At 40.2% G+C, this 23,040-nt stretch overlaps 1 protein-coding gene across 1 annotated transcript in view; it reads left to right on the top strand.

The window, feature by feature from the left end:
- The window catches only part of DYTN (dystrotelin), a 47,975-nt gene that overhangs the window by 3,318 nt on the left and 21,617 nt on the right, over positions 1 to 23,040 (top strand). Inside the window, exons 2-9 of the mRNA XM_046018103.1 lie at positions 606 to 680; positions 3,625 to 3,826; positions 6,110 to 6,195; positions 6,706 to 6,806; positions 11,321 to 11,392; positions 11,615 to 11,778; positions 16,109 to 16,220; positions 17,678 to 17,826. Coding sequence (XP_045874059.1) covers positions 606 to 680; positions 3,625 to 3,826; positions 6,110 to 6,195; positions 6,706 to 6,806; positions 11,321 to 11,392; positions 11,615 to 11,778; positions 16,109 to 16,220; positions 17,678 to 17,826 — 961 coding nt within the window. The remainder of the gene's footprint in view (positions 1 to 605; positions 681 to 3,624; positions 3,827 to 6,109; positions 6,196 to 6,705; positions 6,807 to 11,320; positions 11,393 to 11,614; positions 11,779 to 16,108; positions 16,221 to 17,677; positions 17,827 to 23,040) is intronic.

The following is a 23,040-nucleotide window of genomic DNA, read 5'->3' as shown; positions in this document are numbered from 1 at the left end:
GCTCAATAAATATTTGCTGAAGGAATGAATGGATAGAGAGCTTTTGTGTCATTTTTCCTATATGCATAAATTTTTGTGTGTACATGACTAGTATATATTTACAAAATTGAGTTTATAGTCTACACAGTTTTTTTTTATCCTGTTTGATTCGCAAGGCTGTTTCCACTTTTTAAAAATATTTTCTTTGTTTATCTGAGAGAGAGAGCACGCATGAGCTCTGGGGGAGGGCAGTCAGAGAGAGAGAGAAAAGCAGACTCCTTGCTGAGCAGAGAGCCCGATGCAGGGCCAATCCCAGGACCCTGAGATCATAACCTGACCCAAAGGCAGAGGCTTAACTGACTAAGCCACCCAGGTGCCCCAAGGCTGTTTCCTTTTTATTTAAAAAGTTTAGTAGACTCAGAGAATGTCCTGTAGGATCACTTGCAGCCTAGGACACTGCAACCATTATTTTTTGTTCCCAGGTAGGAAAGAAAGCTCTAGACTTTGATTTCTTCACCTGCAGAAATAACGACATGGCTACATGATCTCTAGGATTCCCTTCTCCGGTGTGGGATTTATCGAATGAGATGGTCCTTTATCCATGATATTTCATGTTTTCTTTCCAGATACCCTTAACAGTATTGAGAATTCCATTTACAGAACAGCCTTCAAATTACGAGCGGTGCAAACTCTGTGCCAGTGTAAGTACAGAATCTCTTTAAAAACTTGAAATTATCTTCTGGAGATTTTATAATTGTAAGGGAATTAATCCTATGGAAAAAATGGGAAATTTCAAACGAATGGATGATGGACATTTTGCTAGAAAGAATAAAAATTGTTCTAAGAATAAAAAGCTTCAAACAAACAAACAAAAAAAAAACTTGAAATTATCTGATCCTGATGTATGGTGTAAAATTCACAGAGAAAACAAGAACTCCCCCCATGCGAGTGACTGCCAGCTCCAGAAGGCTGGGTCTATGCATTTTCCCTATTAGTAACAGAGAAGATGGAGTGGGGAGGGTACAGCCTGTGTGTGCTACCCATGTGTAGCTTGGCTGTCCGACAAGAGAAAATAACTTGTGGAAGAGGTTTTTAAATTTTTTTATTTTTCCTACTTGGTTTCTGGACATTTTTTGTTTGTTTCCATTTCAGGATACCAATATTGACACAAAATAAAATTGTAAAATTAGTTTAGAATCTACACGTGTAGATTTAAGCATGAAAATTAAAAATTCCTTTTACCACGTAAGATTTGCATTTTTAAGTCATACCCCTCTATGTGAACATGCAAAAGTACATTCAGATGAATCATCCTTGGGCCACAAATCTTGAAACGATCTCAAGAATTGTCTGAGAACTGCTTTTTTGCATTAAATTTATATCTGGTTGAACGCCATGACTTTCTTTTCCTATATTGTTATCATGGGCAAAATAAAATAAAATACAGTAAAAGTGTTTCTTTAGTAAAAATTCTTCAAAATGAAATAAATTGGGTTCCATGTATGAAAAACAACAGGGATTCAACCTAAAGTTATTGATTTCTAGTAAGTGTTGAGTGCATTAAAAAAAAATTTCATGTGAAGTGATTTATGACATTTATCAGATCAGACCTTAAAGAAGTGTTATACCTATGACATTTGTCCTGAAGGTTGCAATTTTTGTCATAGTTTGCCTTCTGCCTAATAAGTTATTTAGACGAGTGATTTTAAATTGTGCTTCACAAAGTGCCCAAGGGTCAGAGTAGGGCAGGAAAGGAAGTAGAGGCAAGTGAGGGAAGGGCAAAAGACCATCTCTTCAACCAATGCAACTCGTTTTCTCTATTTTCCCTACTGCAAAAAGGGCCTTTTGAAGAAGAGACCCTCAGCTTAAAAAAAAAAAATTTTTTTTGACAAATTCACGTATAACTCTTACTTATTATTCCAGAGATCAATAAAAGGTAGACTATGCTCATCAAACATTTACCCTCAATTCTGCTATTTTCCTGGGGAATTTCTCCCATTAAAGAAAGTTAGTGGCAAATGTTCGTGTAAGCCTCCCTCATGAATGCCTGGGGTGTGGACTAATGGTAAAATTTGAGAATATACCTTTCTGAACGTTTTATCACCCCTGGCATTAGAACCTGAATAATACTCATGGGGAATATTAACAATACACAAAACCAGTATCTCAAAGTTCTCCCCAGAAGAGATATCCAAACAGTGATCTGAAAACAAGAAAGTCCCAATGCCTGAGATAAAGCACACCGTGAGCTCCAGGCGGCAGGATCTCAGGGCACCAATAAATCTTGTGGGGAGACGCACGCACACCACCATTATCTGTTTCACTGTAATACAGAACTCGCCGCAGAGGACAAGAACGCCTTGTGTACAGCGCGCCGGCCAGGGTGATGAGTTTTGTGACTGAATAACGATAAAACTGTTTGCACTTTCCACCACCTGCAGCCAGGTTTTTATTAAAGTCACAACCTAAAACCTACTCCTCGCTTCTGTACGCTCTTCCCTTGAAAGCAGGATCGGAGAACAAATAAAAAATTTTATTATACTTGCTAGATTTCTTATCTGTGAGGCTGATTTACGAAGTAGAGAAAAGCGCAGAGTTTTATCATTCCACAGACTGAAGCATTTTCAAGGCCAGCAGCTCTGGGCGCCACTGACATCCTCATCTCTCAGATGGTGCAAGTGGGTGTTTATTAATCTGGTCTGTTATCCTCTGTCTGCAAGAAACCATAGGGTTAGCTCTATTTCATTCTTCCTTGTATTCACTGCCTTGTAAAATTTTTAGGAGGTGGTAAAAAAAAAAAAAAGAAATCATTATTTTTTGTAAGCAACGTTCGCTTTATTAAGTGCCTTCCCTAGATAAAAATACCGATGGAACCAAGATCAACAGAAATATCACTGAGCCAAGGGCAGACGGAAGAGTCTGATAATTCAGCAACAGCACTTTTATAAAGATCATTGGTTTGTTAACTTAGGCAATTGCATTTTAACACAACATTCCTTCTGAAGCAAGGCTGTGGACAGGGAAAACTATATTTGAACACGAAAGGTAAATTTGCTCAATTCACTTAATCAAGAGTCAAAAAACTGTTTTCACCACCTCTCTCAGCACAGTGCCCTAACTTCCTTAGAAGGCTGCTTTTCAATATTCTCACTTTTTTTCCCTTTTCAACGTCATCCTGCAAAGCAACGTCCTAGAGGTTGGGAATAATGTTATTATTAATAATTAATAATGTTATATGTTATAACTATTATATTATAATATTATAATTAGTTATAACTATTATAACTATTATAATTATAATTATATATAATTATATGTGTAACTATTATAATATAGTTCTATATATAACTATATAATATAGTTATAACTATTATATAATAATAATAATTAATAATGTTATAACTAGGCTTTACTAACAGATGCACTTTTCCAAAATCAAATCTGCTATCCCACTAATAAGGTCTGAATTCTACACAAGAGATATTCATCCAAATAGTGGTCATATTCTAATTCCCTTTAAAGAAAATAGCTGCTATTAAAAAAGTCTTAATTAAACACTAGAAGACATTTGCTTTATTTGAAGCCTTTATTTGAAGCCTGTGTTCCCACTGGAAAATAAGATAATTTCCTGTTTGCTTTCCACAGTGGACTTGATGGACAGCTCTCTGATTCAGCAAGTCCTCCTCCGTCGCAGCCTCTGGGAAGCGAGAGAGAGCCCGCTCCCCGTGCAGCAGCTCTTTCAGGCTCTTCAGGAGCTTTTTCATAGAGTCAGGGTGGACAAACCAGGACAGGTGCATCCCAGAGCTTCAGAACTCACTCTGAGCCTTCTCACAACGATGTATGACAGGTGAGGCTGTGAAGGTCACGCTGTGGCCTCAAGACAGTGTTTAGTCACCCCTGGTCATTGGCTGCCTAGAGTCATCTAAGGTTTGATTGAGGTTTGTTACATAAGAAGGCTTCTTTGTTTTCCACAAATGTATTATTCATTCAGAAGGGGGATGAAGAAGTACATGGTTATCAGCTTCACTAATACAAATGACCTGTGAATAGCAAAAAGGGAAAAACAAATCCACATTACTTCTGTCTCACACAAACTCATTTCCACTCTGGAGGCATGCCCACCTTTGGCGAAGGTGATTATCTAGCTCTGCATACAAAAAACTACGAAGAAAACTATGAAGAAAACATATTTCTTGGGTCCCTGGTAGCTTATTTCTTATAACCAATTACTGGTTTCTGTTTTGTTTCTCAGGTACAGTAAGGTTGATTAACCTAGGCATGAGTGGCTAACCGTTGTCTCAGTCCGTTTGGGCTGCTCCAACAAAAATACTGTAGACCGGGTGGCTCAAACGACAAACACTGATCTCGCCGTTCCTGAGGCTGGGAAGTCCGAGGTCAAGGTGCCAGCCGTTCTCAGTGTTTGATGAGGACCAAAATCCCAGTTCACAGAGAACGATCTTCTTGCTGTGTCCTCATGTGGTGGAAGGGGTGAGGGCGTTCTCTGAGTTCTCTTTTACTTAAATTTTTTTTTTTCTGAGTTCTCTTTTATCAGAAGAGTGTTAGTCCAGCTCATGAGGGTTCCACTCTCATGACTTAGTCATCCCAAAGTCCCACCTCCAAATTTCATCACATTGGAGGTGAGAATTTTGACATGTGAATTTCAGAGGGATCCAAACATTCAGTCCACTGCACCTGTAAGCCAAATGAGACCATATCAAAGGCTTAATTATGCGTGCCACGGAGTAAATGATGTGTGTGTGTGTGTGTGTGTGTTTGTGTGTGTGTGTATGTGTGTGTGTGTCTGTGACTGTGTGTTCCCCTGGCTCTCGGGTCTACCCTTCTTCTGCCCTACCTCATTCTGTTTACCTAAGGTGGTCTTGACCGAGGAGGGCTCATCTTTTAGAATGCATTTTTTAAAAATCATAGTAAATATAAAACATTTGGAAAGTGCAGAAAAGAGCAAAGAAGAAGAAATGTTCCCCCAAATCCTGCCTCTCAGAGGCAAGCACAGTTTAGCCATCTGGCCAATTCCTAGTGTTCCCTTTTCTAGTTTATTATTTTTTTTAATCACACAAATAATATATAAACATGTTCTCAAGCTATTTTTTCATTATTTCAGACTCCTTAAGCATTAAGCTTTTTAAAAATATTTTATTTAGTTATTTGTCATAGAAAGAAAGAGTACAAACGGGGGGAGTGGCAGGCAGAGGGAGAAGCAGGCTCCCCGTTGAGCAAGGAGCTCAATGAGAGACTCGATTCCAGGGCCTTGGAGTCATGACCTAAGCCAAAGACAGATGCTTAGCTGACTGAGCCACCCAGGTGTAAGCATTAAGCTTTTGAGGAAGCACCTGGAGGGCTCTATTAAGCATCTGAGTCTTGATTTCGGCTCAGGTCATAATCTCAGGATCGTGAGATCGAGCCCCACTTTGGGCTGCACTTTGGGCTTGGAGCCTGCTTAAGATTCTCTCTCTCACTCTCCATCCGCCCTCCCCGTTCCAAAACAAACAAACGAACAAACAAACAAAAACAACTTTTTTTTGGCAAGAAAAAAAACACCTCCAACATTAAGCTTTTGACCATCATTTCTAATATCAATCTCTGCTTCTAACAATCTTCTTGCCTTTGAGGCATTGTTTTGCAGGCGTGGATCTGCACAGTCAGTGACCAACAGATGATTAGGCTCTAAGTGAGGGCCTGTGAGCTTGTGGATCTTTTAGGTACATGTTTTTGTGCTTGTATCTTTGTTTGGTTTCTAGGTATGTGCATCCTAAGGAAGTGATTCTGCCTGCTCCGTGAAGACGAGGTGAATCCGTTTCCCCAGTGCCCAGTGCAGTGCCTAGCACCAAGAAAGCATCCAATAAATATCTGTTGGGCACATGAATGAATGAGGGAATAAATGATGAAATATTTTAATTCAATTTTTAGTCTGCCAAAACCTAGATATAGGAAAACAGACCACGAAAAATGTGAGCTTAAAAAAAAAATAAGAAAGAAAGAAAAGAGAAGGAAATCATGAACTTGGAAAACGATGTCAGAAGTCTCTGTTAATAGTTATAGTCTTTATAAGGCAACTTCACCCAGAATCACCCTGCCTTTCCCATTCTTATCTCTCTGTTTTGTTGCCGTGTAGCACAGGAACGGGTTTGCTCAAGCTTGTGCCTGCAGCTGCTGCCCTGATTGCTTTGTCTGGAGACAGCCCTCTTACAAAATACAGAGGTAACTTACTGAGGAGTTTATCCAGTGCAGTGACCTCCAAATCTCCAAAACACTATCTTCACACATTCCTATTCCCCTGCCGTGTGGCTTTTCTTCAATACGCAGTCAGCGTGAAGAACGTTTTCAAGGTGTCGATCTATTCTTTCTAATTATTCATAACTTGGTCGTCCTTGCTATTTATTTGTGTGGGGATTTTTCAGGCACAGAAGTAGTTATTATTCCTTTAAAGACCAGGACTCTCCTCATAATGCCATTTACCAACCTCATGGTCTTCATCACTGATGTGCTGAATTATCAGGAGGTTGAAATGTGAATTGGTTTTCATTAGTTATCAAATTACCTCATTTGGGAAGTCTTCAAACTAGCAAGCAAATAATCGAGAAATATGGCTTTCCTTTCCTTTTCCCTTCATACCTACAAATAAACTGCTTAGAATTCAAGGCACATAGTCTTCCAAGACGTATGGCAAGTGTTCCTTTTAAAGATTTCTTTCCCCCTTTGTATGTCTAGCTCTTTTTCAGCTCTATGCAGAAAATACCAGGGGAGCTTATGATTCTGGGGCACGCATGACTCGAAGCATTTTGAGAAACCTACTAACAGATCTACAGCAGGTAAATCTCTAATACTTAAGAATTCTAAATTCATTCCAGTTCTATTAGTCACCTTTATTATCAAAGAATCTGATTTTTACAGTGTCAGTTTTTCCTTAATACAGTTCTCTATGCCATTCTTCCCCTCCGTAGCCACTGCTGTTAACCTGAGCATAGATGTGACCATTAGAATCCCTTCCCAACTCAAGCTTCTCCTCTCTCCAACTCTGCCCTCACACTGCAGTCAGTGACTTTTCCAAAATGCAAATGTCACCCTCGTGCTTGAAATTCTTCACTGCCCATGTTTGTCTATAGAACAAAGCCTAAATTCTTCAGCGTTGTATGAAAAGCTTTCATTATTTGACCCAATCCTTTTCTTTTCAAAAAGAGGTAAAATAATGATTTTTATAGGACTATAAAATGAACACCAGTCCAAAAATGTATTTAATTTATGAATTTAAAAAAAGGGTATCAGTAAGGTGTTAAAACTAGTTGAAAGAAATAACCAAAGAGTGGACAAACGGATAGATAAGGAATATTAAAATGAACTTGCAGGTGGATACAAGACTGGCTTTTGGGGGACGTTGGAGTGAGTCCCTAACCAGGCCGGAATTTATTTGCATGTCTATAGATGAGAACTATTTACATTTCAATCTGTTTTCTGCACATTAACTTTGATTCTCTTGCAGAATTGCAAAATAGCCTAGCTAAAGGAAATGATACATACCTCTATACATTCAGGCATCACCATTGAAAAGATCGCCAGTGGATTCTTTTGCTTATTCCACAGACTTTAATTTTTCCTTGCATTTTTTATGCCAATTTCACTTCTGTATATCAAAATCCTTACTCTGCCCAACTTGTGCCAAGTTCTCCTCACCTGACAAGTTCTCCTCCATCTATCGGCAACATTGTTGCCTATCACTTGGAAAATACTGTACATCTTTCAAGTCATTCAAATCATTAGTCACCTCCTCACTGAAAGCTCTTTAACTTCCTGTGTATAACTTTGTTATAGCACTTGTTGAATTTTGTTGCCATTATTATCAGATATATGCCTTCTACACTAGAGTGCCTCTCAAGGGGAAGGACTGTATTGCATTCATGTTTATGTCGCCAATGGCTTACAAAGTGCCTGGTTGTAAGGCCTTCGACCAAAGATTAATGAAAGCACAAATGAAATGCAGTGCTGAAGACTCAAATAGTCAAGGTTTCCATCATTTCCTGTGCTTTAAGAACATACAGATTTAATATTGTTTTTATCCTTGCTAATCAAGGGAATTTAACCCCCTTAAAACAAAAGTATTACTTAACTGTTAAAATGATATTAAATGATGCATCTGAGCATCTACAAATAGTTGGTGCACACCAGATTGTTGGAGCAACTCCAGATTGTCTTGTATGAAAGTGGTTGCTGTCCTAGTGTGTCTTTTACCCCTGTTCAAAGATGCCTCTGCTGTTCTTCCAGCTCCTGTACAGTCCCCACAGTAAGTTTTCTGCACTGTGAAGCAATAATAACTTTCTGTCATTTTTCTCTTGTATCCAGACTGTAAGAAAGAATACTTTGTAAGGTTCTCTGGCTGGGGTCCTGTCAATTAGACTGACAAATGACAGATGAACAAGAGGAGAACAAACAGAAGTTTATTAGCATGTATATGGCACATACACATGGGAGTGCCTAGTGACGAGTAACTCAAAGGGCTGACTAGAACTCAGGCTTACATACACTCTTAAGCTAAACAAAGGCAAATGGGTTCTGGGCTTCCCAGTGGGGAAGGAAAGCAATGAAAAGGTGACCAGGAAAAGTATGATGAGCAAGGGTTGTTTAGTAAAGTTTGTTATGAGGATTTAGGTTGGTCCCTTCTCCATTGATAAGAGTTGTTTAGAGTCCTCTTCTTGCTGGTAGGAAGAAGGAGACATCTTTGGCAAACTGAAATTTCCCTCATAAGTATACATTTTCTTGACAAGTATACATTTTCTTTCCTGCTTTTAGAACTTTTCCTGCATCTGCTGGTTTTCATTGGCCTTTAACTCAAAATAATCCATATGCCAAAGAGGGTGGCATATTCTGGTACTCTTTAGGACCAAGAATTCTGAACTGGGAATAGTCATGAAGGAGGTGGGTAAAGAGGAAGATTATTAGAACTTTAGGACAGGGAGTATGGTTTAGAAAAACCAGTCCTAGGGGCACCTGGGTGAGCATCTGACTCTTGATTTCAGCTCAAGTCAGATCTTGATCCGCATGTCAGGCTCCGAGCTTAGTGGAGAGTCTGCTTGAGATTCTCTCTCTCTCCCTCTCCCTCTCCCTCTGTCTCTTTCTCCTGCACTTGCTCTCTCTCTCTCTCTCAAATAAATAAGTCTTTAAAAAAGAGAGAGAGAGAAAGAAAAACCTATCCAAAGTTACCGGTGCTTTGATTTGGTCTTAACATCTCATGTTCGTATTGATCATAATAATTAATATTTCATTTGTTCTAGAAATTCCCAGTAATATTCAATATATTCATATTTTTTTAAATGGAGTGATGATTTTTTAAAAATTTAGAAAGTTAAACATCAGGCATAGTTATTTCAGAGCTGTTCTGGTGGTGGTGGCGGCACATAGATCCCATTGCCAGCTTTCTGCTAACTCTCAGGCATATCTGCCAGAGCAGAGGTACCACCCAACCATCCTCACGCCTCAGGACTCAAGCTGGTGGAGAGCCAGAGAGAGTGGCAAAGTCCGTCCACCATTTATGCAAGGGGGGGGCTTGGGTGAATATTATGAAAGTAGATGTTCTGAGGGGCATTTTCCTTTTCCTGGAAAAATCCTTGTTCTCACTTTGTAACTACTGTAGCCCCAGACCAGCACCCCACCCAACAAGCCCTAAAAATGTGCCCTTGTTCCAGGCTCAACTGAGGTCAATGAGCCGCTGAAATGGCAGCTCTCCCAGGGCTCTGTCTCCCACATTCGGACGCTCATGAGAAAACTCTTAGGAAGGTGGAAATTTGCATAGCAAATTATCCTCCCATTGACTTCCATTAAGAACTCAGAGATGGATTCCCATAGAAAATTCCAGGACTCACCATGTGATACAAACCACTCCCCCAAAAATCCTAATTATCATTTCAAGTGGCGTTCTGCCTGGGGTAGCATGCCATCTAAGCCACATGCAATCTTCCATAGCACACCTGCAAGAAATTAGTCAAATGGGCAATTAATCCACAAAATCTTTGTGCACATTCTTGAAGCCAAAAATGGAGGTTAAAATCCACTACAGAAGGGAGTTTTCTTTTGATTGATGTCAGCATCGCAGAGCCGGCAAATGAACCCCATCTGATCCCCTTCCCTTATTTTACATGAAGTTAACCTCCCTTTCCAAGGGCTCAGAAACACCCTCTAAATAAGTGTCCGGCTAGTTCCTCAACACTCACAGGCCACAGTATGGATAATGAGTTAGTTTTTCAGACAAAGGCCAAGTGACATAGGGAGTAGTTACTTCTGTTCAGCTGGTGATGGGGTTATTATCAATTTAAAGTACAGCCATCTTGTCACTATTACGCAAATGTTTGTTGACTCCTGCCTGGCTAATTGTCAGCAAAGTGGTTCTAAGTGCCACTTTCCTGATTAGAAGAATGTTTATTCGAGTTGATGGACTCAGCAGGGGGGTCTTGGAAATTACTTCTGAGCTTGCAGGCAATGCCTCTTGACAGCCCATGCTGGAGAAGACATCAGACGTGAAATGAGGACTCGTGACCACATGGGCATAAATGGAGGTGACAGGTACACGTATCTGTGCATCTAGATATTTCAGAGCCAAGTCCCTGGCCCTCTTGGCAGTCACAAGGGATCCTTAGTCCCTAAGTGAAACTCCTTTGGTCACCTTGATTGAAAGGTGGAAACCAGCACAGATGGAACCATTGGAACCCCTACAATGTGAGTCCAAAGGACAAAGCTCTGTGACCACCCCCCCTCAACAGAGTAAGGAGTCATGAAGTGAGATCTCAATTCTGCAGCTAAATCACGTTTTATTTTTACCCAGAGCAAAATATTAAATCTCAAGCGCCCCTTGCTTTAAACAAGGATAATGACTACTGCCCTCTCTCCAGAATTGGTGTTTGTTAAAATGGGACGCTATGAAAGTGTTTGGAAAGATTTTTCTTAAAATGGCTCTGAACATGAATACAGTATCATTGTTACCTATAATTAATTCACAAGTAAAGGAGGGCAAAGCAGGTTGAAAATAATATCCCTGGGAGCATAAGAAGTGAAACATGGAAGCCATCCCCGTACTGCCCCAATTGCTGGACTCTCTTCTCAGTCTCCCCCTTCCTCCTGGCTCCCTTCCTCCCCCATGTTCATTCACTCTCCCCATTCAGACCTTGCACAAAACCCACACACATCTTGTCTGCTTGAATGGGGGCAGTTCATCTAGTGTCATACACCAAGTACTTGGGAGTCCGTGGCTGGAAGCACCAGGACGCAGGCGTGCTGATTCCAGCGGCCATGTGTTTCTCCAGCTTCTCACAGCTGACATGGGGTTTCCCGTCTCTTGTAGATCCCAGCCGTCGTGGGGGAGAGTCGCACTCTGTGCTCTGTGGAAAGTGCTACCCGCAGCTGTTTCCAAGGGGTGAGTGCCATGCAAATGTCCCCCGGAGCTGAGGGCAGACGTGTGTGCTAACTGGTTCAAATGACAGAACGGTGACTGGGCACAGCATCCCAGACAACCTAGTATAAGATACAAACTTCTTTGGCAGAAACAGTCAGAAAAGAAGATAAAACTACCTTTTCCTCTGCACTAGAGACCAAAGCCATGCCTGGCAACATATTTGAGTGAGCCGCTGTTTTTCAGGTGTTGAGCCCAACAATCAAAGAAGAAAAATTCCTGTCTTGGTTACAGTCTGAGCCTCCCATCCTCCTGTGGCTCCCAACCTGCTACCGGTTATCTGCTACAGAAATGGTCACTCACCCTGCCCGGTGTAGAATCTGTAGGAACTTTCCAATCACAGGACTGAGGTACAGTCACTCATCAATATTTCACAGACAGTCATGCTCCAAAGGGGTCTAGGGGTGGAGCTACATCCCTCCAGATTCTTCCGTGGTCCTCACACATCTGGAACTCAGCTGTTATTTTGGGGTCAATAATTTTCTGCATGGGGGATCTTGGTTGATAATAAATTATATTTTATCTTCTACAGCTAAAAGAATATTAAATTCTTCCATTGACACATGGTCTGATCAATAAACATTTTTATTCCTCTAAGAGGAAAATATTTTTTCTTCTGTTACAAAAAAAAAACACCCCACTTCTAAATATTTTGGAATCATGCATAAGAATTATAGTAATAATAATAGTTTATTAAGTGTTAAGTTGAGTGGTTCCCATGGATCATTTCATTTAAGGACTTGCTAAAACCTCTATAAAAGGTGATATTATTATCCCCAGTTTGCAGAGAAGCTAAATAACTTGCACAGGGTCAGCAAGTAATTGCTGGCAGCCTGAATCCTCAGGCGCTGCTTTGCAACCATGATGCCATGCTGCCTCCCAGTGTAGACAACTGGGAACAGGGTCTCAGGAACCAAAGAAAAAATCAGGTTTGCAGGGAGGGGCACAACTAACACCAGATCTTCACTCTGCTTAGAGGAAAGGGCAGATTTGGAAGCTAGGGGAGATCTTTCCATATCTTTGAAGACAGTCAAACCCTACCTTAGGAAAAGGGTGTTATTGTTCTCTCATAAATAAAACAGTAAGGAAGTGAAATTAAAGTCACATAGACCTGGGGAGGAAAGAAGGAAACTGGCAGATCAAGACCAGGCACAGGGATGCCATTATCCTGGAGAATGAATGCCGGTCGGGGCTGAAGGTGTAGTAGGACTGACTCGCTGGGACAGCTGGGTTGCTAAAAACAAGTCAAAGAACGGGGTGCCCAGAAGGGGCAGGAGTGAGGACTTGGGGACTCTGTTCTTCTCATATTATACTTTCAGATCTTAACTAACCCAGATGGTAAACATACCCCCCATGGATATAAAATACATTTGCTGGGTCCACTAGGAAGCTGGAAGATTCTAATTTTGCCGGGAAAACAAAGTGGGTTTGCAGGGAATTCTGAGGACATGGTGACATTTCACTCATGAAAACCTCTCTGCAAATAACTATCCTTTAAGCAATAAAACATAAATGGAAAGGACCTTTGGAAACCGAGCAAACCGAACCAAAGAAATCTCCACACCACAATGAAAGATAAACTCTCTTTACATTGGACCGTGCAGGAACATGAATAGGATTTATCACGTTATATGCATGTTGCGATCATTTAACCAACAAACAAATACTAATTGAGTAGTTACTGCAAGCCCTGCCCGGGACCAGGTACAGGATTCACTTTGCAATTATATAAAATACAACTTTTACACTGAAATATTTTTTCAAAATTATTATGTGTAACATAAAGCAGATATTATTGCTCCTATTTTTTTAAGATTTTTATTTATTTATTTGACAGACAGAGATCACAAGTAGGCAGAGAGGCAGGCAGAGAGAGACGAGGAAGCAGGCTCCCTGCTGAACAGAGAGCCCGATGCGGGGCTCGATGCGGGGCTCGATCCGAGGACCCTGGGATCATGACCTGAGCTGAAGGCAGAGGCTTAACCTACTGAGCCACCCAGGCACCCTATTGCTCCTATTTTATAAGGAGTCTGAAAGAGCTTGAATGACACAGGTCATGCCGAGGCAGAGGGCAAGAAGTGCCATTTTTTAAGTTCAGGGTACCTCCCTTTCTATTGAGAATGAAATTCACTTCTTAGAAATGCCTCTGTGCAAACCATCCTTCATCCTAGACATCCAAGGCAATGTAAAGTACTCATACATGCAGACACCTGGATGACCTGCACAAGGCCATTAGCCTCTCTGGACCTCTGTTTCTTTATAAGTAAAATAAGGAGGGCTGGGCCCATTGGAGTGCTAGGTTTCTTTTAGCTGTAGCCTTCTGCGTCTATTAGAAATTGTTTGAATTTATGACAGTCCTAACCCTAAACTTGTGTTTTTGGCTTTCCCAAACTCTAGCAATAACCTCAAGGCTTTATGTTTTAGTGAGACTAATAAAGTCATTTTAGAGCAGAAGTGTTTGCAGACCTGGAGGTAACAGGAAGAAGGCAAAGGCTTAACCTTCGAAAATAAGAAAAAGTGCAAAGACCAGAGATTGGTGCTAAGCCAGTGTTATATTTTAGCAGGACACATCACATTTATGCTCTATACTAACCATGTAAGTTGAGATGAGATTGGGAAAAAAAAAAAACTTGATTTTTCTTGGTAAAGACATCAACAGACCAATCTCATTATTCATACTACACCTTTCCTTGTATACCTGTAGGTAGTTTCTGAGCATAAAGGAATTAATGCAACGTTAGGGTCACTGTATTTTCCTAGACGAGTCAAGGGCAGCCATACGGTAATGCTGGATAATGCAATCAGGACTTATAAATAATCCTTATTAAAAAACATTGTATTATACGTTTCTTGCAAATAGCAATTGTCTTCCCAATTAGGCAGGTTGAGTAATTTTCAAAGTTTTGTAAAACTTTGCAAAGCCAAGAAGGCAGAGTTTACTAGTCCCATTTTCCTTGTGCATAAACTAAGTCATTCGCTTAACTTCATTCAACTAATGGTCATTGAAAAATCTGCAGTTGTTAACCAGGTATCCTCTGAACAGCTGAGCTGAAGTTCCCACTTCACGGTCACTAGTAATGGTGGTGTATGCATCTGCCTCAAGCCTCTGGCACTAGTGGTCTATGCTAGTTGCTAAAATAGCTATTTCTCCATCCGGGTGGTATCCCTGGGCTCAAAGCCTACTTCTACCACTGATCAAGAAGTTGTGTAACTCGGTGTCAGTTGCTTAAAATCTGATTGATTCAGTTTCTTCATTTGGAAAAACGATAATCATAAGAACACCTTCCCTTAAAGAGATTTCATGGTGATGACCTGTGTGTCCACACATGTATACTGCCTGCCCTTTAGTAAGTGTTCCAAAAAATTACCTACCATTCTAGCCACTGGACACTATTTATTAACACCTTACGGTGGAACTAGGTGTTGGGGTACAGCAATGAACAGGGCAGCTGATGGTTGATTTCACAGACCTTACATTCTCTTGCTCTGCCATCCAGCCTCAGGGGGCTGGAATCCAAAGTTTGGATTGGAATCCAAGTTTTGATTCCTCTGTTCTTTAGAATAATCCCAATGACTGAAATTCAGGTCTGATAGATGTGAGGTGCTCCAAACCCTCCTTCGTGGCTCCAGCCCCCTTCCCTCACTCTTTCTCTTTGTGATTTCATCCTCATTGGTCTCCAGCCCAAAGGCACACTTCCTCCATGAAAACTTCTCACCCACCCCCAGGTGTCTCTCTGCCTCTCTCCCTCCTACAGCATTTGCCTTCCAGTGCCTCATATGTGGTGCATAATCACATATTGCTTAACTTTGCTAGTTAGTACTGCAAGCTTCCCTAACCTCTTTCTGCAGCAAGACATGAAATTTGGAGAGCGCAGAGATGTGGTACCACCCTATTTTTCCTGAGTGTTATGAGACACCCCTCCTTCCCACCGTGTCTCAAGATACTCTCCTCCCCTGTTACCACCGGAAACTTAAGGATGCCACGGTTCATATGGGAAGGACTACAGTGTTGATGTGTTAAGAAACTTGGATGCAGGGGTCTCTCCCTGACCCTCTCCCCCACACACTGGCTAAGAAGAACTAGCCCTCCTCCACCCCGTTTCTTTCCTACAGACAGACTTCTAGAAAATCGCAAATTTTATTTCAGATTCTTTGTCCACAATTTTACCTTCCCCAGTACCATGCAGGAACGCAGGTCCTGTGTTATCAGATGTTGACAATTTTCAAAAGGAGTCAAAGGTCAGAATATACTGAAAAATCTCCTGGTTTATTTTATTTTTTAAGTGGGCAACTAAATTCAAAATATATGAATGCGTCGTGCAGCCACAGAAAAGGTGGCCCCAGACTTAGGAGTCTATCCCAAGGTTTGTGGCACACAGTACCCTGCGTAGGCAACGTGCTTGGTATATTCACGGGGGCATGAATCAGACTTCCAGACTGTAGTTTGTTGGGTGAAACTATGTTAATATAATGCCGTATTGTTAAAAGGTGCCACCGAAAGATTAATTCTTTGAGTAAATAAACATGTTAGAGTCTTTTAACATCCCTACAAAGTTTGGGAGAAGTTTTGCACTTCCTTGATAGTGTAGATGTCTCCCGTATGTTTGGGGTGCTCATTGTACACCTGATCTGGTCACGGGCTGGTTGTGACATTATCCACACTTCCACTGTTATTGGCAGATACCGCTGTCTGAAGTGTCTCAACTTTGACCTCTGCCAAGCATGCTTCTTTGCTGGGCTTCACAGAGGATCTCCCCAGAAAGCCCATCCTGTGATGGAGGTCTGCGTCCAGGTAACCTCTAACCCACTGCACACCAATGATTTATGAATCCAGTCAGGGCCAGCTGCAGCAACTAAAGAACTTTCCCTGGATAAAACCACAGATTGTGTTCCTTTCATTCACGATAATATGTAAGACCAAGGAAGTAACAAACTCCACCAAAAATATCTCTCAATATCCATATGCTTTCTCTACATCATAGATTTTAAAAGAACTTTTGGGGACATGAAAAGGCCAAACAGAGTTCAATCTCATGGGACTGGTCCCACAATATATGGCAGAAAATATCTGAGGAATAAAAGGGGAGAAACATTGGAAGTGAGTACGGGTTCAAAGAAAAGGCTTGGTTTGGTAAAAATGAGAAAATCAGGTTTCTGATTACTACTATCTTTTGGGGAAACTTTTCTCTTTTCACATGTCTCTTCCCGAAATTCCAGTATTTTTTCTTCAGGAAAAATGAAAGGGAAAAATTACTATCTGCCTTTGGATGGAAAGACTAGAAAACTAAGACTTCGTAGTTGCCTTTTAATAGTTCTTTAAGAACATTCTAAATACTCAGCAAGAGATTTCAGACCTTTTGAAGAAAAAAGAGAAATAGGGTAGTCAAGTTTAAGCAAAGAGCATTTTCATTTTCCCGGAAAGAACACTTTCTTCTCTTCACTAAGTTCCTGTTACTCAGTCTCTCCGTACAGAGGTATCACCCTCAAACAGGGCAGTAATGAAGGATGTGGGTTAGCTGTCCCTACCAAGGACAGATCTCCCTCCTTCTCTTTAACATGAATGGTCCACTAAAGTCAAGTGCTTGGAACTTATTAAAGAATTCCCCGTGGGCATTGTTTTGCTGAACTTGGATAACCCAGAAGCTTGGGTTCATTGGCCCATCAGCTCCCTTTTCCTAAAACTCAGGGGAGGAATAGGGCTTATCGATGTTAGACTGACACCGTGTGGTCATTTTGTTATTATACGTCAGATTTCAAGGGCGAAAATCTTTTAATAAGACGCCTCATTCCTTTGTTCCTTTTGGCAAAGGTTCTTAACGTGGGGTTGACGGGTGGACTTTGGAGGGTCTGTGAATTCACCGAAATTTTATACAGAATTAAATGTATGGCATTTTTCTGGAGATAAATCCACCAGTGATCATCCAGTTCTGAAGAGAATCCACACCCCAACTGTCGGCAGCCCTGCTCCGTACCCCTTCTTGCTTTAGAATTCCACGTTCCTGGATCGATTTCAAGAAGAGGGGTTAATTATAAGCCAGTGGTATTTAATTTGGAAACTTACACTCTGTGGACAAGCAGAGAGGGTGGCAAGACATTCAGGTAGTACGGAAGGAGGGTGCTTTTCTGAGGACATAAAAGTGAGTGAAGTCATTCCAAAAACTTTCGTGGCGGCCAGTTTGCCCAAATGAGGAAAAAGGACCTTGTGTACTCTGCTAGGACTCTCCTTTTTCCTGGTGGCCGTTCCGGCAGATGTCAGCAAAGGAGAATACCAAATGCCTGGTCAGGACCCTCAGAAGCAACCTGCTCCGAGGACGCTGTAGGAGAAAAGAAACTTCGAGAAGGAGGTGGCTGCTGGACCAGGCGACTCCAAGGAAGCTAGCTACTGACGCACAGGCCAGGTGAGTGTCTGTGAGTGACAGTCCTGCAGAGCGGCAGCCCAGGGGCCTGGTTTCCTAATGCTGGTCAGAAAGAAGGCAGGAGGCTGGGCTGGCTGCGGGCTGAAGATGCACTTTCCCTCCAGAAATTATCCTTAATTTTCAAACAGAACAAGAGCCAAAAAATACTTCTACATGGCCCATCCCATCTTTTAGAATTATGCCAACTAAAGCATCAAACACAGAAAACGTTTAATATTAAAGTATTGGAATGACTGCTTTATATCCTTGGGTTGTTTGTTTTTTGTTTTTCTCTTTTTTATATATCTTTAGTTTCTATTGGTTTGCTTTTGAAAGCCTAACTTAGAATGAATATTTAATTTTTATTAAAAAGGGAAAGGAAAGACACTCAGAATCCTATCACGCACAGACGAATGCTAGTCACGTGTTAGTATTACCAAAACAGGAATTATGCGGTAGATACAATATTACATTCTTCTTTTCTTTTCCCTATGGAGAGTATTTCCCATGTCATTAGTTTCCAAAATATTATTTTTAATCGCCTCACTCTCATCCTTATAAGGAAGTATCATAACATACAAGGAATCCCTTATATCATTGAACATTTTGGTTATTTTTAGAATTTGCCCCCTGAAATTCTGTAGTCAACATCCCTATTCATGCATCTTCCTATAGTTTTAATATTTTACTAAGATAAATTTACTCCAGTAAAATCATTGGATCAAAAGTTGTGAACTCTGTTAACTCTCAAAATTCAGAACACCAAATTGTGCTCCAGAGGGTTAAGTCAAAACATACCCAACACCACTGGTATATGAGGTCACCCATCACTTACCGAAAGATTACCAGCCTGAAGATGACTTTAAAAAGTCTTTGTGATGGGGCACCTGGGTGGCTCAGTGGGTTAAGCCTCTGCCTTCCGCTCAGGTCATGATCTCAGGGTCCTCGGATCGAGCCCCACATCGGGTTCTCTGCTTAGCAGGGAGCCTGCTTCTCCCCTCTCTCTGCCTGCCTCTCCGCCTACTTGTGATCTCACTCTCTCTGTCAAATAAATAAATAAAATTTAAAAAAAAAGTCTTTGTGATAAGGCTACTTGGCTGGCTCCGTAGGTAGAGCATACAACTCTTGATCTTGTGGACTGTAAAGTCAAGCCCCACATTGGATGCAGAGATTACTTAAAATTAAATCTTTTTTTTTCTTACAAGAGTTTTTGTGATGTTAATTTTGGAAGTAACCACTTCTTCAAAGTTAAAAATTGTAGAAAATAAAGCAAAGAGATAATGTTTCTGTGGGCTTATGATCATCAAACGTTTGGGAGGAAAAAAAAACAGAAATATTAATTCACTACCATTTTATCTAGTGAGAGTAGAACAGATCAATTTAAATCAGAATGGTATTCATTTACGAATTCCTTTTGTAATTCCTAATCATTTCTCAGACACCCATCGGCATATTTCTGTCTTAATCCCAGAGCTTATTTTTAGGGTCCTTTTGTCATTTTCCAATCTAAACATGTTTTTTTTTTTTTCCATTTTATTTATTTTTTCAGCGTAATCTAAACATGTTTTTATAGCTCTTTAAAGGAAAAAGTATATGTTGACATTACAATTAGATGCCATTTATTATACTTATATCACATTTACTTAGCAGGTTGTTATCAATATATCTTCAAAGTTAGAGAATTTGAGTATCATCTGATGTGTATCTTTAATATAGTACAAGGAATTTAAAAATAAGAACAAAGATATCAGGCACCAATTCATCTGTCTTCTTCAAGGCAGGTTTCATCTTTCCGTAGCAAAGGAACAATACAATGTGTCGATTAGTCATCTGGATTTATTGAACACTTGAGTTCTTGTCTAAATTCCTACATTCTCATACTTAGAACACAGAGATCCAGACTCTTCACTTGATTTCTTTTGGCCACTGAAGCCAGACTGATGTTTTGAAAGTAAAACTATGATGGCATCCTTCAGGTGCTTACCTCCCCCAAACTCCCAGCCTCAGACCCCTCCCTTCTCCTCCCATTGTTTTAGAGCTAAAAACTAGAAGTCATAATGCCTTAGAAAAGTTCTGCATATCCCACCCCCAAAACCTCTCCAGTTTCATCTCCCCAGCTCCACATTGTTTGTGCTCCAGTCCTCATTCCTTCCCCCTCCCCACAAGACTAAGCCAGATTCACCCCTCTAAGGACTTAAACCTTTACTTTAAGGAAGTATCCCAAGCCCAAAAACCTGCATGGCTTGAGTCTCACTCCTAAAGACCTAGAAGGGGAACACCTGGGAGGCTCAGTTGTTTAAGCTTCCGACACTTGGTTTTGGCTCAGGTCGTGATCTCAGGGTCATGGGACAGAGCCCTGAGTTAGGCTCCAGACTGGGCATAGGGATTGCTTAAGATTCTGTCTCTCCCTCTCTTTTTGCCGCCCTCCCCGCTTTGCACACATGCACATGCGCGCTCTCTCTCTCTCAAAAATAATAGTAATAATAATAATAATAATAATAATAAAGACCCATAGAGGTCTTTGTTCAAATACCATCTCATCCATAAGTCCATTTGCGACTACTTAACATTTCAGCCCCTGTCCCCCTCTGGCACTCACAATCCTTCTCCCTTGCTTTATTTTTCTGCAGAGCATTTCATCAGTACCTTACACCCTATATATTTTACTTTTATTTTTTGTTTGTTTGGTATAATGTAAGCTCAGGGGCGGGGGTGGAGAAATTTTTATTGTTTCCAGATGTATTTCCAGAATCTATAACTAATGTCTAAATTTGACAAATGCTCAATAAATGGTTATTGAATGATTGGTCAATGGACTGAATAATACAGTGAGGGATGTGTGATGAAGGGATTGATGGGGGTAATAAGGTAGGTCACAAACTCTTTTAGAATGGAGCATGGGAAAGTGTCACGAGAGTGATTACAAAGTGTTGGGAGAAGGTAGTGGGATTCGACTGAGCTTGGTCCTCGGTCGGGTGTGTAGCTTTGGGGAAGTGGCTTCACGTTTTTGTGACGCAAGTGTCTTCACCTGATAGTAGAGATAATCTGTCCTACTCCCAGAATAACATCAGTAGAGATAAGAGGAGGAAAGGACATTCAATTGCTGTGCAAAGCTAAAAGTTTTTAGAATGTCAGTGTCTTCTACTCTGTCCACTGGAGTACAACAGTGTTCCCCAAAGTAAAATTCTTATGTAATAATTTTCAGCTTCACCTAGATATTAATGAGTTCAGAATTCTGATTAGTGTCTTATCTAGGAGAAAGGAATGTGGGACATTATTATTTAACAATGTGGTAAGAGGCAAAACACATCCTTAATATCTATTAAGTTGACACATTAGTACTGACCATCTTCTAAGAGATTTGTGATTTGGCCAAGTGATGATACTAAATTCATTCATTGATTTAGCAAATATTCTGCAAGGTAATAAGCCTCCTTTTCATGTGGTTTCACTTACTTTACATATAATAGTTTACGCTGAGAACACTTTCACTTGCAAAAAACATAACTGAAAGTTAGGTGTCAAATATCAACACTTATTAAATAGTTTTGAAAGTTCTTGCAAATATAATAAAAAAGAAAATTAAAATGGTGAAACAGAAAAAATTACTTTCATTTGCAGCTAATATGATTTTAAGTTCCCAAGAAAGCTCAGATAGCTCTAGTAAAAATAACTAGAATAAATAGGCTTTGAGTGGTGGGAAATAAAATGCATACACACAGATTAGTAGGTCTTCATTATGACAGTAGTAGTCAGCTAGAAATTTTATTAAAATCCCCTTTACAGTACCTGTAAAAATTATTTTAAAGAGAAACTTAGGAAAAAAAGCTTAGCAAAAAGGATACAAAAACCACGTTTAAAAAAACTATGATATTACAGAATAAAGAAAATAAGACCTGAATGAAAGGAGAAACATACCAAATTCCTGGAAGAGAAGACTCTGGCATAAGAATTGTACATGCTCCAAATATTAATACAGTTATTCATTATTCACAGACTCTGTATTTATGAATGCACTTACTCATGAAAATTTATGTATAACCCTAAAATCAATACTTGTGATGTTTCCCTGGTCATTTGCAGACAGGCACAGAGTGGCAAAAAATTTGAACTGTTGATGCACCCCTGAGGTCGAACTGAGAATCATTCTGTCTTCTTGTTTCAGCTCTCATACCATAAACACGTCCTTTTCACATTTTTGTGCTTCTTAATGGTGATTTCAAATGGTTTTTCAAATGATTTTTAATGGTGATTGCAAATTGCCCAAACATCGTGCTGAAATGTTGTCTGCTCTTCATAAGCACAGGAAGGTTATGAAGCGCCTTAAGAAGAAAATATGTGTGTTAAATAACCTTCATTCAAGCATGAGTTATAGTGCTATTGACCATAAGTTCCATGTGAGTGAATTGACAGTGTGTATGAAATAAGGTGTCCATATACAAGACACGCATAAAACAAAGTTGTATGTTGCTTGGATGACAAAAATAATCTGACCAGAGACTAGCAAGAACCCAACCTTGTATTTCCCCTTGAAGCAATGGGGTCAATTTTCCCTAATTCATTGTTAACAGTGACTGTGTAGAGTATAATGGCCATCAATAATGAGAACCAACTGTAAACTAAGTGCATTTCCAAATAGAATCACGATGTTTTTTAAATGGGAAAAAATTATTTTGAAGACATTTTTGGAATAATAAATTAAACAAGAATATTTAACATTATGAAATTGAAGACTAGTGGGAAGGGATGTTCTTCATCAGATATTAAAATGTACTATAGACAACTAAGACCAAATAGTATTATATAAAAAAAGAATGGGGGGCACTTGGGTGGCTCAATTGGTTAAGCATATGACCTTTGATTACAGTTTAGTTCCTGATCTTGGGGTCATGGGATCGAGCCCTCTATCGGGCTCTGGGCTGAGCATGGATCCTGCCTGATATTCTCTCTTTCCCTCTCTCTCTGCCCCTCCCTGCTTTCTCTCTCTCTCTCTCTCTCTCTGTCTCTAAAAAAATGGAATAGACATACAGATCTGAGAACAAGAATACAAAATTTAATGATTGATATAAGCCTAAATGGGAACCCAACATATGATAAATATCGTGTTTTCATTCACACACACAAAAAAAAGATGCATAATTGGCTATCCATCTGGGAGTGTGCTTGGCAGGTCCAAAGAACAGCGAGGAAGCCAGGGTGGCAGAGTGCAAGAAAGAG

Source organism: Meles meles, chromosome 9, assembly GCF_922984935.1.
Source record: "Meles meles chromosome 9, mMelMel3.1 paternal haplotype, whole genome shotgun sequence".
Taxonomy (NCBI): Eukaryota; Metazoa; Chordata; class Mammalia; order Carnivora; family Mustelidae; genus Meles; species Meles meles.
This window is presented reverse-complemented; position numbering and strand designations above follow the sequence as displayed.